The 16,523-nt window shown below is 42.6% G+C and overlaps 1 protein-coding gene across 19 annotated transcripts in view; it reads left to right on the forward strand.

Annotated features, from left to right (window-relative positions):
* The window catches only part of LOC127975442 (uncharacterized), a 40,412-nt gene extending 24,707 nt beyond the window's left edge, over nucleotides 1-15,705 (forward strand). Inside the window, exons 4-6 of one of the 19 annotated variants that reach the window (XM_052579513.1) lie at nucleotides 14,394-14,933; nucleotides 15,006-15,058; nucleotides 15,113-15,705. In XM_052579513.1, coding sequence (XP_052435473.1) covers nucleotides 14,394-14,933; nucleotides 15,006-15,058; nucleotides 15,113-15,565 — 1,046 coding nt within the window. In that variant the 3' untranslated portion in view covers nucleotides 15,566-15,705. Of the gene's footprint in view, nucleotides 1-14,393 lie in introns of all 19 variants that reach the window. The other 18 variants (XM_052579508.1, XM_052579532.1, XM_052579522.1 and 15 more) reach the window with 18 other exon arrangements.
* Nucleotides 15,706-16,523: the final 818 nt, after the last annotated feature.

A 16,523-nucleotide genomic window follows, 5' to 3' on the forward strand; every position in this document is an offset into this window, starting at 1 on the left:
AGAGGGACCGTGCTGTAAGTATACTGTACTTTAGATAAAAAGCATCTGCTGAATGACAAATATCGGTGTCAGTTTACATCCACGGGCTGCATCACATATCAAACATTTTTAGCTTCATAATGAGCCAACTGTTAATCCCATGCACCGTCCTAATCCTACAGCTGTTCCTCATCACTTCGCAGTGCTCTCGCGGAGTCCTGTACGGCCCAAGACGGTGCTCACATGATCTGTGGAAGCTCTTCTGACAGTCTGTGTATTACAGTCTTAGAAACTGCAGTCACAATCGATGCACGTTTCACCGAAGCCCTCAGCGTAACTGTATCTAATTGAGACCTTACAGACCATAATACGACTGGTCAAGAGTGGTCATTTGCAGTGTCTAAGTATTGCTTCTGTGAAGAACTTTCTCACGGGTAAGAAACTGAACATATTACGGCTGACATCAGTGTTTGAGAGGTATGCTGTACACAAGGCAGTCAAGCGCTCTACTCTACTGATTATAATTAGAAAACTATTCCATGATGCACACATCTTCCCCAAACACTGGGATGAAGGGATCCAGCACTAGAGACGTGTTTTTCTCTGGCAGTGCTGTGGAATTAGAGTTTGTCACCATTATAAACATGGACCCTGAGGGAAGTTGCTCGTTAGTGCAACAGCTCTGTGAAAATATTTAAACAGTAAGACGCAATTTCTGAGGTGAACACTCATGCCTCCTCCCTGCTGTTCTAAATAACCTAGAAATTATTGAAAGGAGGTCATTAAAGTATTTAAAGATGAACCTGAAGCAGAGGGCAAATGCGACTCTTCCAGATCACCAGAAAGGACTGGAACAGAATTACGAAGTTTGATTCTTTCTTACATAAGCATTTCTTTTTCATTATACACAGATGCTTCCTTGGTTAGAATTTTTTTATTATTTGTGCTTTGTCCTATCTGCGTCAGTACTTAACAGAAATTAAACATTAAGCATTTTTTGTATCACTCATCACCACACATTTTTTATAGTGATACACCAAACCTCTGTTTATGATTAAGCTTGCTCTCAACAGAGCACATACTTTTATTTTTTAATTGTCTAAAGTCCAGATTTACTAACTGCTTGTGCCAATGCAAACTCTCTTTTGGCATTAAAAAACTACGCTCAGGATTTACTAAAGGCACGCAGTGGAAAATTATCATTCAAAAGGGATGTTAAATTTATTGCATATGCATTTGTAGGAGTTTCCCTTTCAGAATCAATGTTTATGGTAAGGAGTGTTTAAATGCATGCAAGGTGGTTTAGTAAGGTATGCACTAATCAGTTTACTGGTATTTACCATAATTGAATGCCCCAAAAAGCATGTCTTAACCAATTTTGTGCGCCTTCGACTTGACATGTCTGTGATAGTTTCTCATTTGTGCTGCTCTTGTTAGATTATTCATTACAGAAATGGAGCCTGCGTCTGTGTTCTTTAATTTGCACATTGTCAGCAGATCAACTTTACACTCCCATCTGTACTTTTATGGAATGCCGTTCAGTAAATCTGGGCCCTTATACTGTTAAAACTTCAGTCTGCATGTCGTCCGGCAGCGTTTGTTCAACAGGAGTGCTGTTTCTTGACAGGAGTGACCAGATGCATGATTTTACCATAAGATATTTATTTCCAAGCACAAGTACACAATTAATGCAAATCAGTGCACTGGCAGTGTCAAATAGTGATTTATAAAAAAATGAGTGTGTACTAGGACAGATTTATACAATTTCAAGAATGACCCCTTAAATAGTGTGCTATATAAGGAAGTCGTGGCCTAATGGTTAGAGATTCGGACTCGTAACCAAAGGTTGGGAGTTTGAGTCTCGGGCTGGCAGGGATTATAGTTTTGTGTGTGTGTGTGAGATCATAATGAGTGTTTTCTGTCCTGGTACTGTATATCCTAATGCCGTCTGTCAGGAGAGAACCAAGTCATTAAACTGTCTCAGCATCTTATGTTTGTAAAGAAGTGAAAGTTTTCTGTCTGTGTTTGTATCTGTTCATGCAGAGTTAAAATTTGTTTGGAAGCTTTCTGTGATGAAACATAAATTATACAGTGCCAGCTTCCTGTGTAGGAATTAAAAGGGTTTGGATTGAGGTCATCCTATGTGCGAGGAGTTGAATGAATGGTTTACAGTGGATGGCTGCCAGGAGTTGAACTGAGTCGCTCTGTTAGGGACTGTTACACATTACAGCCCACTGCAGGGTCAGCAACAGTGTCCGGGCAAGAGCTGTAATCGTCCTGCAAATATATCCAGAAAATGAAAGGGGCTGCGCTCGGCTCTGAGGAGCATAAGATGCTCTGAATGTGCTTCAGAAGAGTCGCTGGAAAGTTCTGGGAACAAGCGAGGATGTTGAGTAGACTGGCACACACAGGCCAAGCGATTAAGCAGATTCCAGCCTGGTCTCTTTACCACTGTTTCTCTCTCCTTCCTCTTCATAAACATGAACGAGTTTTATTTAGCCCAAGATTGAGAAAAATGTCTACTGAGGTGGAGAGTTCAGGGATGTTAGCCAAATGTGTCATAGCGTATTCCAGAGAACTTTGTCACTCCTCTCTAAAAATACTATAGTTAAGCCAGTCTAAAAAGGCTTCAAAGTGGTATAGCATTGCACTGCATAAAGTCTGGTCTACAGTCTATTCCATGGCTGTCCAATCTTGGATTCAGCTCCAACTTGCTCCAATGCATCCACCAGGAAGTTTCCAGTGACCTTGATTAGCTGCATCGTTCAGGTGTGTTTGACTTTGACTGGAGTCTGCAGAAGCAGGACTGGACATCCCTGGCCTATCCCATCAAAGAATGCCCCACATTTGATGGGAGCTTGATGTCTGATAAATGCCAAGTCACCAATCACTGACTATCTGGTGCATGCTATAAACAACACTGGTAAGTGCTAGCAGTGCTGCCGTCTGGTTGGCTGGATTCATGCAAGTTCTGGGAGTCTCTGCATTTGCCAAGGTTTGTCCAGTTAAGAATCTTTGAAATCTACTTAGTTTTATTAAAAGTGCTTTTTAGTTTCTGTCTTCCTGTTGAAGTGAACAGCTCAAAATTAGCTACAACGTGGACCGGTGCACTTGATAATGGATTATCAAAGATGTAAAAATATATTATATCTTGTTGCTAAGTGCAGAAGAGCTTGATTGTACTGTAGCATCCAGGAGAGTAGCATTATTTCCAGAACAAATGGCTTAGCTCTTGCACTTTTTTGTGTACAAAAAGGATAACAAGCAAATGAAAACAGTCCATGACCGTCCAAGTGGATAGTGGCAGCAAGACATAAACCTAACCGTAAGACTCTAACCAGGGGTGTCCAATCCTGCTCCCAGAGGACCAGTGTCCTGTAGAGTTCAGCTCCAAGCACAATTAAACACACCTGAAGAAGCTAATCAAGGTCTTCAGGGTTACTCAAGACTTCCAGGAGGGTGAGTTGGGGTAATTTGGAGCTAAACTCTGCTGGACATTGACTCTCCAGGAGCACGTTTGGACACTTCTGCTTAAGACCCTCACCCTCAACAATATACAAGTATAAAAATTATAACACAACTGCAACAATATTCCAATCATTTGTTCATAACTGCAATAGTATAAATATTTTTATTTGTATATATATTTTTTACAAACGATCATAACTGCAACAATATTCCAATTTAATTTTTTTTTCCAAAAGTTAACATTAGATCACAACTGCAACAACATACCAATTCAGTTTGTTTATAACTGCAACAGTATAAAAATATATAAAAATATAACTGCAACAAAACACAATAAAAGGAATTGTTCAAAACTGGAACAATATAGCAGTTTGGTAAACACATAATTTATAATGAAATTGTCCTTAAATATGAATTTCTTTCTTGATGTGGTCTTCTTCACATTCAATCCCTTCCCGGGTTCATCTTAAAAAGGCATTTGTTGAATGGAAAAAAATCCTGAGTAATAAAACATGGACTGTAACATATGCTGTGAATATATTAAAAATACAAGCAGAATAATAAGAACTTGTAAATGGCATGCTTGTGGAGGACGTTTGGTATAAAGACATATGTGAGAGGTTGTTGTGTGTGAGGCAGACTGAAAAGTTGTGACAATGTAAGAGAGTATGTTGTGTGAGTATGTGTGTAGGGCTGCACGATTAATCACACGCGTTTGTCAAATGCGTTTGCAGATGAATCGCATTCGATTACTAACGTGATATTGACATAGCTTGTCAGTGAACTACAACCGCTCCATTTGAAAACAGGTGGTGGTCTGGTGGATATTTATTTCTAATCACAGGACCGGCTTTACTGACGAGACATGCATGACTAATGCATGCGATTAATCGTGCATCCTGTGACATAAGAAAATGTGCACCAGAGACCTGCACATCTTCTGTGATGCATCTGAAAGAGCATATGGCTCAGTATCATATCTACGCATAAAAGACAAGAATGGCCATATACATATTTCAGTCATGTTGGCTCGTTCACGTGTAGCACCCACTGCCACCCAGGAAACAAATGTCCATGCCACGGCTTGAACTGACTGCAGCACTTACTGGGGTGCAGATGGCCAAAGTCCTCCAAAGGGAGCTCACAGTCACCATCAGGCAAGTCATCCTCTGGTCAGATTCTACCACGGTCCTTCACTGGCTGCTATCTGACTCCCGCAGGTATAAAGTCTTTGTAGGAACTCGAGTAGCTGAAATTCAGTCCCTCACAGACGTCAATTCCTGGAGATACGTGGATTCAGGAAATAATCCAGCAGATAACATTACCCATGGAAAATCCTTAAAGGAGTTGAAACATTTATTTCGCTTGGCTAATGGACCAGACTTCTTGCATCAATCAGAAGCCTCCTGGCCAACCATGCCGGCAGCTAACCCGGAACCATATACTGAATTAAAGAAATCCACACTCTGCCTGCACCAATATACTAGTCTTGATGTCAAACTCCCAGATGCACCTGAGTATAACACATGGAAGGACTTGGTAAAGGCCACAGTGGCGAACCTACATGGGGCGGCTCAGCCTTCCACCCAGACAGATGAAGCTGAGCATTATTTTGTCCATTTCCTGCTCCAACAAGCCCAAAAAAAAGCTCAAGGCTCTCTCATCACACCAGCCCTTACCATTCAATAGCCAGTTAATGTCTCCGTCTCCTGAATATAATGAAGATGCTGGGCTAATTAGGGTCGGAGGGAGACTACGTCATGCTGAACACATAGACCTTAATGCTCTACATCCCATAGTTCTCGACCCACATAAACAAAGATCTCTTTATTAAGGAATATGGTGCCAATCTCCTTCACCCTGGGCCTGAATGAGTCCTTGCAGAGCTCAGACATCACTATTGGAATTTGAGAGGCAGAGCAGCTATCAAAACCCATCAACTTGCATGTATTGAATGTCAAAAGTGGCATGCCCAACCCAAGATCCCTATGATGGCAGATCTCCCACCAGCTCGTCTTAGGCTTTACAAGCCCCCCTTCTATTCCACTGGAATTTACTGTTTTGGACCATTCACAGTAAAAATAGTATGACGAACTGAAAAGAGATGGGGAATAGTCTTCAAATGTATGGCCACCCGATGCCTCCATCTGGATCTACTTGAGAGTCTGGACACTTCTTGATGTCTCTACGGAGATTTATCACTAGAAGAGGCATGCCCTTCGAGCTCTTTTCAGATAATGGCACCAACTTTACTGGAGGGAACAGAGAGATTAAAGAGGACTATGAAGCTATAGTACCCCAACTTAAAGAGCAATTAGCTGAACAGAAGATCTCCTTCAGATTTATTCCTCCCAGTGCTCCACATTTTGGTGATATTTGGGAGAGGAAAGTCAAATCTAAAAGGAACAGACAGTCCCTGAAACAGTCCTCCGCACTGTTCTTATTGAAGTGGAGGGGATCATGAATGCCAAGCCTTTAGGTTATGTATCATCCGATATTGCAGATACGGACCCAATCACACGTAGCATCCTGCTCGTGGGACGCCACGAGTCCTCTCTCCCACAAGTGATGTATGACTCCAGCAATCTTCTAGGAACCGGGAGATGGAGACATAGTCAGGTACTTTTGGGCCAGATTTATTCATCTCTACCTGCCAACTCTCCAAGAAAGACAAACATGGCAAAAGGACAATGACCAGCTCAGGGTCAACCAGGTAGCGCTTATCATGGACCCTCAACTTCCACAAGCCCTCTGGCTAGTGGGAAAGGTGACCCGCACCTTCCCTGGTCCTGACAGACGAATAAGGATAGTTGCAGTTTAGGTTCAGGACCGAACTTATGTCAGACCGGTGGCTCGCCTAATCCCACTTCCCAAACTTGATGATGATGATGATGATGATGATGACAGCTCCAATCCTGTCACTTAAGTAGGGCTTACTACCATGTTCAAATGTCCCGAGTGACATTTGGGGGCAGCAATGTATGAAAGCCCTACAATGCCACCCAGAGGTATCTTTATGTCTATAACCTGTTAATGCTTGGGAAAGGCTTTACAAGTCAAGACATGCCCGGAAAAGTATCAGGAGGCAGTCTATATGTATCTGTAAAGTGATTGACTTATTTATTGTGCAAGAAGAGGGACTACTGCATGTTTGTTTTTTTCTGTGAGTGAGTGATTGATTAAAAGACCACACATGCACCAATACACCCACATGCACCTCTTATTGGCTTGTACCTGTAACAATTCAAGCATGCACAGATAATTTAAATAAAATCCTTCAACTGGGACCTGCTCTCTTGCTGCGGTTTCTCTTACCGGAAACTCCCACTACCATTTCTACATTTACCTAAATATACCATTTAGCATCCCTCACGTTGTACTGTATACACAGAGCTCTGTGAACAGCCAGCCTCTTTTGCAATGACCTTTTGTGTCTTGCCCTCCTTGTGCAAGGTGTCAATGGTCGTCTTTTGGACAACTGTCAAATCAGCAGTCTTCCTCATGATTGTGTAGCCTAAAGAACTAGACTGAGAGACCATTTAAAGGCCTTTGCAGGTGTTTTGAGTTAATTAGCTGATCAGAGTGTGGCACCAGGTGTCTTCAATATTGAACCTTTTCACAATATTCAAATTTTCTGAGATACTGAATGTGGGATTTTCCGTAGTTGTCAGTTGTAATCATCAAAATTAAAGAAATAAACATTTGAAATATATCAGTTTGTGTATAATAAATTTATATAATATACAAGTTTCATTTTTTGAACAAAATTAGTGAAATTAATCAACTCTTTGATGATATTCTAATTATATAACCTTGTATTTTATATTATGTATACATTTCTTTGATATATAAACAAAACATATTTTTGCATGTGTATTCATTTATATATACATGATAAATATACACAGTACACACATATTATGCAAACAAAAACTTTTATTTTGGATGTGATTAATCAGCATAAATCATTTGACAGCACTAAATAAAACAATTTAAAATGTACTTTGTAGTAAAACATTTAATTTTCATAATAATTAAGCAAACTTATTTTAACAAGGGATAGGCTATTTTTATTTGGTGTCATATGTGAGATACAGTACATTCAAAGCTTTAATTTTCTCACATTAGCATGAACAATATTAAAAGCTCACCCTAGTAAAGGGAATAGCAGAGAGAATAAAGTGTGTTAAGTTTAGGGCACTGGCAAAAAGAAAAAGGACTCAAGGGAGAAAATTAGGTAAAAACAGAGAAGAAAAGACACTTGCCTACTAAGAAAACTCTTTTGACAAAACAAACAAACCAAAAAAACGAACTTTGCAGTAAAACATTTAGCAAACAGAAAAAGTGAGCGAGAGAGAGACTGAGACATATTGATTGGTTTGGCCGTGGAGATCAAAGATCTGATTGTGTGCTCTTGCCTCTGTGTAAAATGAGTGAAAGAAGACTAAGTCCATCCTTGAAGCGAGGAGACAAGATGCACAAGGGGCCTGTTATGGGGACAACCACTGGGGCCAGGAGCCTTCAGGGTCACAGAGGCCAGGACGAGTGGATTTTAATGTTTTGGATGTTATTGGTTACTGGTTAAAATCCAATTCATGCTCATTGGCTAATAATGTCAACCGATGCATTTTCTCTTTATTCTAAGAATTAGATTACCCATTTATTTATTTATATTTACATGCGAACTAAACAAAAACAAAACACGCCTAGTGAAGTTAAGAATTAGGACATGCGTTTATTTAATTTAATTTTTCTCTTAAATAGAATTCTCCCTTGTTTTAATTTTCCCTTTATTCTATTGTATGTTTGTGTGAATTAATAAATTAATCTATTTATTAAATTAATTTATAAAATATACATGCACACATACATATCTAAATGGACTGTTCAGCCATTATGCTTCATCTTTATGTGGTTTCACCTGAGAAGTGTCAAGGTCTGGCTTAAAACAAGGGAATACATTCTGAAGAATGTTTCTACAAAACAGCTTTGACTTGCGTAGTATGGAAAAAATACTATGGATGTGAAATGGTGGCAGAAACCTGCTTGTTTGCAAACATTCTTCTAAACTTTCTCCTCTGTGTTAAGCAGAACAAAGGAATTTATGCACATGATGACAAAACAGTGGTATTTCGATTACATCCACTTCGTCTGCGATTAAAAAATGTGAATGCAATCTCCTCCATTGCTGATGTTTGCAGGCAACAAAACAGTGAGATTCAGGAAGTGTCCGACTTCAAAGGTAGTTTTTGACCCCTCCCCTTCCCGCAGCCACCTACTCTCGCCTACATTTCAGGCGAGGCAAGGCGCATCTCAAACAAACCTTGTTTCTATAGAGCGACTGAAGGTGAGCTGATGATGACACAGCTGCTTCACGATTGGCCAGATTCAGCACATGACAATGATCACGTGTGTTTCGGGGTTTGTTCAACATTTACAGTTCAAATAATGGCAACAAATCTGTGTTTTTAGAACGATAAAAGCTTTTTTACTGTAGTCCCACTGTTTTATTGAGTGCAGTTTATCATACAACACTGATAAAAGCATATATACCCCACTGTATTAGTATTTAAATATCATACGATTATGTTGAACTTTATTCTTGAAAATATGGTGCTGTATTAAGCTAAAAACTGTTTATGTTGCTCATGAAAACGTTTCTAAAACGTCTGTGTATTTTACAAACATTGCATTTAATTTATTTCATCTGTGATAAAGTATCCAAACACCACGTGAGTGTCACCAAACGGGTGCAGAAAGTGTCCGGCTTGATATGTCTATTTTCAACTCCCCCCATGACTGCAAGCTACTGCTCTTGTTGATCGTTCTCGCGGTACTTTATTGTTATACACCGATTGGTCTGTGCAGCGCCACTTCAAAGCCAACGCGACTGTGGCCAGTGGTTCAACGCGCCAAATGGTTCACCAAATTCATTCAAAACGTGGATTAAGAAATGAAATGCCGCTGTGGGTTGCTCAGAGATGAACAGTTCTGCTTTATCTTCTGGTTGGCAAAATTGAGCAGAACAGAAAACATTGTGTCTAAAATAACATGATATTAACAACTTAATGTACTGTTGAATAAGATGAGTATCACATTTGCACTTGTGTGATGATCTTGCACTTAGCCTACAGCTCTTGTGATATTTCGTAACTATGTGGTGTAAATATGAGACAGAATCTCAAACGGGTGTTATGCCCCATTTCTTGAATTTTAGGGATATTCTCTAGGCTCCATCATGCAGAAGTTGTTGTCCTGCCTCATATTAGTCATTAATAGACTGTATTTAATGGCAGATGATCCAGAAAAGTGTGGTGCAGGGCAAGTGCGTGAAATGTTTTAATAATTGTTGCTGATAATAAATGCTGAATTCATTTTCCAGCAGGATTTGTCACCTTCTCACACTGCCAAAAGCACCAGAAGTTCGTTACATGACCATGGTGTTGGTGTTCTTGACTGGCTAGCAAACTCACCAGACCTGAAGTCCATAGAAAATCTGTGGGTTATTCTCAAGAGGAAGATGAGAAACGAGACCAAACAATGCAGATGAACTGAAGGCCACTGTCAAAGAAACCTGGTCTTTCAGACCACCTCAGCAGTGCCACAAACTAATCACCTCCATGCCACACTGAATTGAGGCAGTAATTAAAGCAAAAGTAGCACCTACCAAGTATTGAGTACATGTACAGTAAATTAACATACTTTCCAGAAGGCCAACAATTCACTAAACATGTTTTTATTTTATTTTTTAAGTATGTATTTTCTGCACCATAAGGGGCACCGTATTATAAGGCGAATGCTAAAATATATGGTCTACAAAAAAAAAAAGGTAAGGGAAAGCAAAACAGTGAGTTTAGTTAAACTTTATTATACTATTTAAAAATACACTCACATTATTTTTTAATCAATCTTCTCCCACAGATCCATCAAAGTCCTCCACTTCTGTGTCTGAATTGAACAGCTGGGCAACAGCTTTTTAACAGCTTTCGCCATCAAACATGCGGGTTCCCTCTCATCATGGTTTATCTTTGCCAGTGTACGTAATGTACGTATTACGTCCCTGTGTCAGCGGGAAATGGTCTGAAATCAGTCAAGCAGAGCACTAACCAAAAACGCACAACAACATTTTTTACATATTTTGGAACTCATTGCACACATAAGGCGCACCGGATTAGAGAAATCTGAATCACCGACCGAATCTTGCAGAGAAGGCGAGCGTGAACAGGAGCAAATTTTGGTAAGTATTCTGATTAATTATCTCCCTTGACTTTATGCCTCCACGTTCCCCCAATAGCCTAATAGACAGTAAAAGATTGCCTGTTAACTTCTCCTCCTGTCCATACGGTAATTTTTCTACTGTGCGACAGAGAATCACTGGTTATGACGCAATTATTAGCCTATTTTTTACAAAAACTACTTCTACGGGACCATAACGTAAGATACAAGGTAATGGAGCCTTTTATACATTTTCGTGTTTCTTTAGAAATAATTAATGGACAAATTGAGTCTTTAAACGCCTCAGATGTAAAGTTATTCACTGTCAAAGTGACACCAAAATGAATGGGAGTCAATGGAATGCTAACAGCAGGTGGCGGTCCGCTAGCCAATGGCGGCGCCCAGGGGTGCTTCAAAAAAATATGAAACCTTGCCCCCCTGGAGTTACGAATGCCTTGCTCTGATGTCATGCTGACGTGTGCCAAAAATCTCTCTCGACCGCAAGGCGCACATGTTGGATTCTGCAGTCGGGGCGCAGTTGCTCTCCACCGACTGCGCTGATCAAAAGCATGATGGGAAACGACTTGCTGACAACACAGCCTAATGCTCACTGATTTGAACAAGTGTGATATTATGTTCTCTTTTCAAAGGGGGGGTGGAATGCTATTTCATGCATACTGAGTTTTTTACACTGTCCATGTTTAGCATGGGAATCCAACTCTTTAACAAAGTTTCAAAAATTAAGTTGTACGTTTGAAGGAGTATTTCTGTTCCAAAAATAATCCTTCCGGTTTGTCAAAAGTTTCGGAAAGTTTTTTTTTTTTAGTATGGCTCTGTGTGACGTTAGATGGAGCGGAATTTCCTTATATGGGTCCTAAGGGCACTTCTGCCGGAAGAGCTCGCGCTCCCGTATAGCAGAGCACTGAGAGCACAACAGACTTCACTGATCAGAGCGAGAGCGTCGAGAAATTTCACAAAAGGAGTGTGTTTTTGGTTGCCAGGGCAAGACAACCCTGCACAGATTACCAAAAGAGAAACAGCATTAAGGGACCAGTGGATGGAGTTTATTTTTACAGAGCATCAACGGAGTTGTGCAACTGTTTGTGTTTGTTCCCTGCATTTCGAAGATGCTTGTTTTACAAACAAGGTCCAGTTTGACGCCGGATTTGCACATCGTTTATTTCTTAAGGATAATACAGTCCCAACGAAAAAGGGTCATGATCGTGTGTTGGAAACGCATGCGGTGAGTAAAACTGCTTCAAATATCTCTGTGTTGTTAACTTAGCTATCGACATGTAAGCACATCAAGTAAACAACATACGATGTTGTCATCAAACTGCACTTTCCACATGTACAGCTTAAAAAAAAAAAAAAGATGACAAAGTGGAACTTAGTCATTTTCCAAAACCGCTAAGCAAATATATACAGTTTCAGTACATACCACATAGAGATATCATTGCTGATGCTGCTCTTGTTAAATTTCAGCCTCTGGATCTGATTCTGGATCATAAAACTATGCTGAATCTGACTGTTTGCGCAATGCTGCATGAAGGCGAACGCACCTTTTCACTCTTAATTAGGCTACCTTAATTATTATGACATAGTCTTCCGTGAACGCAGCATTCACCTAGTCCAACCCCAATCAAACACACCTGAACAAGCTAATTAAGGCATTTCAGATTACTAGAATCCGATTAGTTTGATCAGGGTTATAATTGACCTGATTTCCTTGGATCTTTAAAACCCCATTTTCCAGTGAAAGCTACTGCACTAACACGTATTTGTTTTAGTTTTGTGTGCATTGTTGTTCACTGATCCTGATTCAGTACATTTTCCAGCAGAGATTATTGCGAGATCGCAGGTCAGGAGGATGACTGCTCGAGTGTGTTTCACGTTGATTGCTGTTTTATCGTGTCTGTTCGGCTACTTGAGCATAACTCACGCTATTCATAAACGAACCACAGGTGAGTAGATCTGTTGACTTCATTACACAGCCAGAAAAAATAGCCATGTTTCCACTGCTGGAACTTTACCCAGGAACTAGGGACTTTGGGCTGCAACAGGATCTAAACAGAAAGTTCTAGTTAAATAATAGCCCCTCAGAAAGACCCTGCTGGTGAGGTATTAGTTTTTTTTTTAAAGGTGTGAAAACAATTTCAAAGATCTGGAACTTTCGGGGGTGGGATTTGGGTGCTGAAAATGCTGACTGGTTGAGTTCAGGAGCTCAGTGCTCATGTTACCAATGAGAGCAGTCTCAACTTAGCTAGTCCTTCTGACATTGGATGTTTCTTTAGTGGTTAAACCTAAAATTCATTTATGGTGACTAACAGGTAATCCCTGTTCCACAATCTATTATTGTTAAAATGAAAATCGAGGCAAAACCGTTTGATATTGTTTCATTGTAATGTAGGCTATATAGACCTAATGTTACACATTTCCCTTAACTACATTTCTGCATCTAAGTGATAATGAAAGGAGGCAGTGGTGTTTATCATTTTGTCTTATTGTACATGAACCGCGAGAAATTTCAGTAGCCAAGACGAGTGGACCGTTATAAAGTATGCTGCTTTTTGCAGAATTATTGAACTTGCTTCGTCCTGTCTGTGGGAGATCACGCTTTTGAATCGAACTCGTAAGTCTGAACTACCAAGGATGCAAGTCTGAAATTTGCGTCGTTCATATTGAGAAGTGTGCACAGACCTACGACACCAGACTATTTGCCTAATCTCATGGTACTTTTGACTGCAGTGCAAATGCAGAAAGCAACAGGTCTGGGGGGAAAGTTCCTGGTACAATTTGTTCCGGGTCATTTCAGTGGAAATGCGGCATTTTGTCTTTGGAACTAACGGTTAAGGAATTCGTAGTCCGTTTTAAAACCTTTTTGATTTGAAACGGACATGACTAAAATTAGTATTTCGGTTTGAGGCCCATTGAGAAATCCCTGATTTACAAATGTTGAAGTCATGAAATGCTGTCAACTTGACTACGGGCCTGTTTGTGTACTGCCCGTTTCCTGTGAGTTTGTTACTGATGATGATTATAATGGACACTAAGGGTCCACACACGAGTGAGGAGTTGAATTCAATGTAAGTTTGAGCAGAAACTTTGCCTTCTGCTGTCCTCTAAATTGGGTTTGAATTAATCACTTGGGGTAGTTTTAAGCACAAGATGTCTTCTACAAAATTAAGTGGAATAATACTTGGAATTTAACTCTGTCTGTAGGTAATACTTGCTATTCAAGTTGAGTGCTGTTTATTGATGTGGCATATAGTCCATATGCACAAACTAAAGCTGACCATTTGTCCACACAGTGAAGCCGGGCCAATGTCCCCTACCGGAGATGATTCCACTGCGTGCTGAAAGCTGTTTCCATGATAGCCAGTGTCCTGTCACACAGAAGTGTTGCCCAACCACTATAGGCTTTGCATGCAGTGAACCACGGGGCAAGCTCCAGGGCAAAGGCCAGGGTCAGGGAAGCGACCAGGGCCACGGCCACGTCCAGGGAAGCGGTCGGGGCCACAGCCTCAGCCAGGGCCAGGGAAGCGGTCAGAGCCAGGGCCAGGGAAGCGGCCAGGGCCAGGGAAGCATCCAGGGCAAGGGCCAGGGTCAGGGAAGGGGCCAGGGCCACGTCCAGGGAAGTGGCCAGGGCCACAGTCAGGGAAGTGGCAAGGGAAGCGGTCAAGGCCAGGGAAGCGGCCAGGGAAGCAGCCAGGGCCGCGGCCAGGGCCAAGGAAGCGGCCAGGGCCAGGGAAGCGGTCAAGGCCATGGCCAGGGAAGTGGTCAGGGCAAGGGAAGCGGCCAGGGCCACAGCCAAGGCCAGGGAAGCGGCCAGGGCAAGGGCCAGGGAAGCGGTCAGGGCTACGGCCAGGGTCAGGGAAGCAGTCACGGCAAGGTCCCGGGAAGTGGTCAAGGCCACAGTCAGGGCCACAGTCAGGGAAGCGGTCAGGGCCACAGTCAGGGAAGCGGTCAGGGCCACGGCCAGGGTCAGGGAAGCGGTCAAGGCAAGGTCCAGGGAAGCGGTCAGGGCCACAGTCAGGGAAGCGGTCAGGGCCACAGTCAGGGAAGCGGTCAGGGCCACGGCCAGGGTCAGGGAAGCGGTCAAGGCAAGGTCCAGGGAAGCGGTCATGGCCAGGGAGCTGGCCAGGGCCGCGGTCAGGGCCACAGCCAGGGAAGCGGTCAGGGCCACAGTCAGGGAAATGGCCAGGACAAGGGAAGCAGTCAAGGCAAGGGTCAGGGAAGTGGCCGGGGCCAAGGAAGTGGTCAAGGCAAGGGTCAGGGAAGCGGCCACGGCCAGGTCCAGGGAAGCGGTCAGGGCAAGGGAAGCGGCCAGGGCCACAGCCAAGGCCAGGGAAGCGGCCAGGGCAAGGGCCAAGGAAGCGGTCAGGGCCACGGCCAGGTCCAGGGAAGCGGTCAGGGCTACGGCCAGGGTCAGGGAAGCAGTCAAGGCAAGGTCCCGGGAAGCGGTCAGGGCCACAGTCAGGGAAGCGGTCAGGGCCACGGCCAGGGAAACGGTCAGGGCTACGGCCAGGGTCAGGGAAGCGGTCAAGGCAAGGTCCAGGGAAGCGGTCATGGCCAGGGAGCTGGCCAGGGCCGCGGTCAGGGCCACGGCCAGGGAAGCGGTCAGGGCCACAGTCAGGGAAATGGCCAGGACAAGGGAAGCAGTCAAGGCAAGGGCCAGGGAAGCGGTCAGGGCAAGGGCCAGGGAAGCGGTCAGGGCAAGGGCCAGGGAAGCGGTCAGGGCAAGGGCCAGGGAAGCGGCCAGGGCCATGGCAAGGCAAGTGGCCAGGGCCATGGTCAGGGCCATGGAAGCGGTCAGTGCCAGTGCCAGGGCAGTGGCCAGTGCCAGAGTTGTGATTGTGGAGGTGGTTGCGGATGTGGTCATGGTGGGGGATGTAATTGTTGAAATGGTCAAGGGTATTTTGCGTGACACTCAATGGTGCTCTTCTCAGTTTGGTGCTTTTATTCTTATGGAATGTTTTCCCTGTTTGTTCATGGTTTACAAAGACTTGTCCATCAAATAAAAAATAATTGCTTGATTTTGAAGTGTTTTGAGATCATTTGTATTTTCTTGTATAACTGCACTCTGGCATCAGTGCTTTAAGTTCCTCTCCCTAAGACCTGATTGAGTTGGTGAGATAATTGGGCATTCATGCGCTTGTTTAAAAGGGGATATGTATCGATAGTAGGAATGTACAAAAGGGTAAGATTTAGTGCCTGGTGCCCTCTGCTGGACATTTAATTTGTTACACTTTAGGATATACATAATTTCTGAATCACCTGACTATCATTCTTGTAATTTCATTGGTTTAGATCGGGAGAAATGAATGTCAGTCAAAATGTGTTCTTGCCCAGACATGTAACTTTGTGCTAAATCTCACGGCAGTTTTTTAGAGATCTCCGTGCTGATCCGGTCCGATTTATAGTTCATACTGTAACCACACCCATACTGATGTATGAAGCAAAAGACAAAAGTAAAGAACTTTATTGTGGACATGGACCAAGTGATTTATTGTTCTGCCTGAACAATCTGTAGCGGTTGTCACCTAGTATATGATCCGCACCTTAACAACTTTCATACAAAATTTGGTCCTTCGAGCCGGATTTAAGCAGCTACTTCAGCATCACCATGTCCAGAATAGAAAGACAGGCTACCTCAGATTTACCAGCAGTTCGACAATGTCGACAAGTCATCCAACCAAGATACTTAGATGACTTCTATGTTGATTACACAATGCCATGTCAGCTACTTCATTCTGATGAACAGTCTGCAACTGGACCTGAACCAGGTAAAAAGCGTGCCTTTAAAGAGTTCCCATGTACTGAAAGCGGACCAGAACCAACGAAAAGTATGAGCAGTGCAT

The sequence above is a fragment of the Carassius gibelio genome, chromosome B16 (assembly GCF_023724105.1).
Source record: "Carassius gibelio isolate Cgi1373 ecotype wild population from Czech Republic chromosome B16, carGib1.2-hapl.c, whole genome shotgun sequence".
Lineage (NCBI taxonomy): Eukaryota > Metazoa > Chordata > Actinopteri > Cypriniformes > Cyprinidae > Carassius > Carassius gibelio.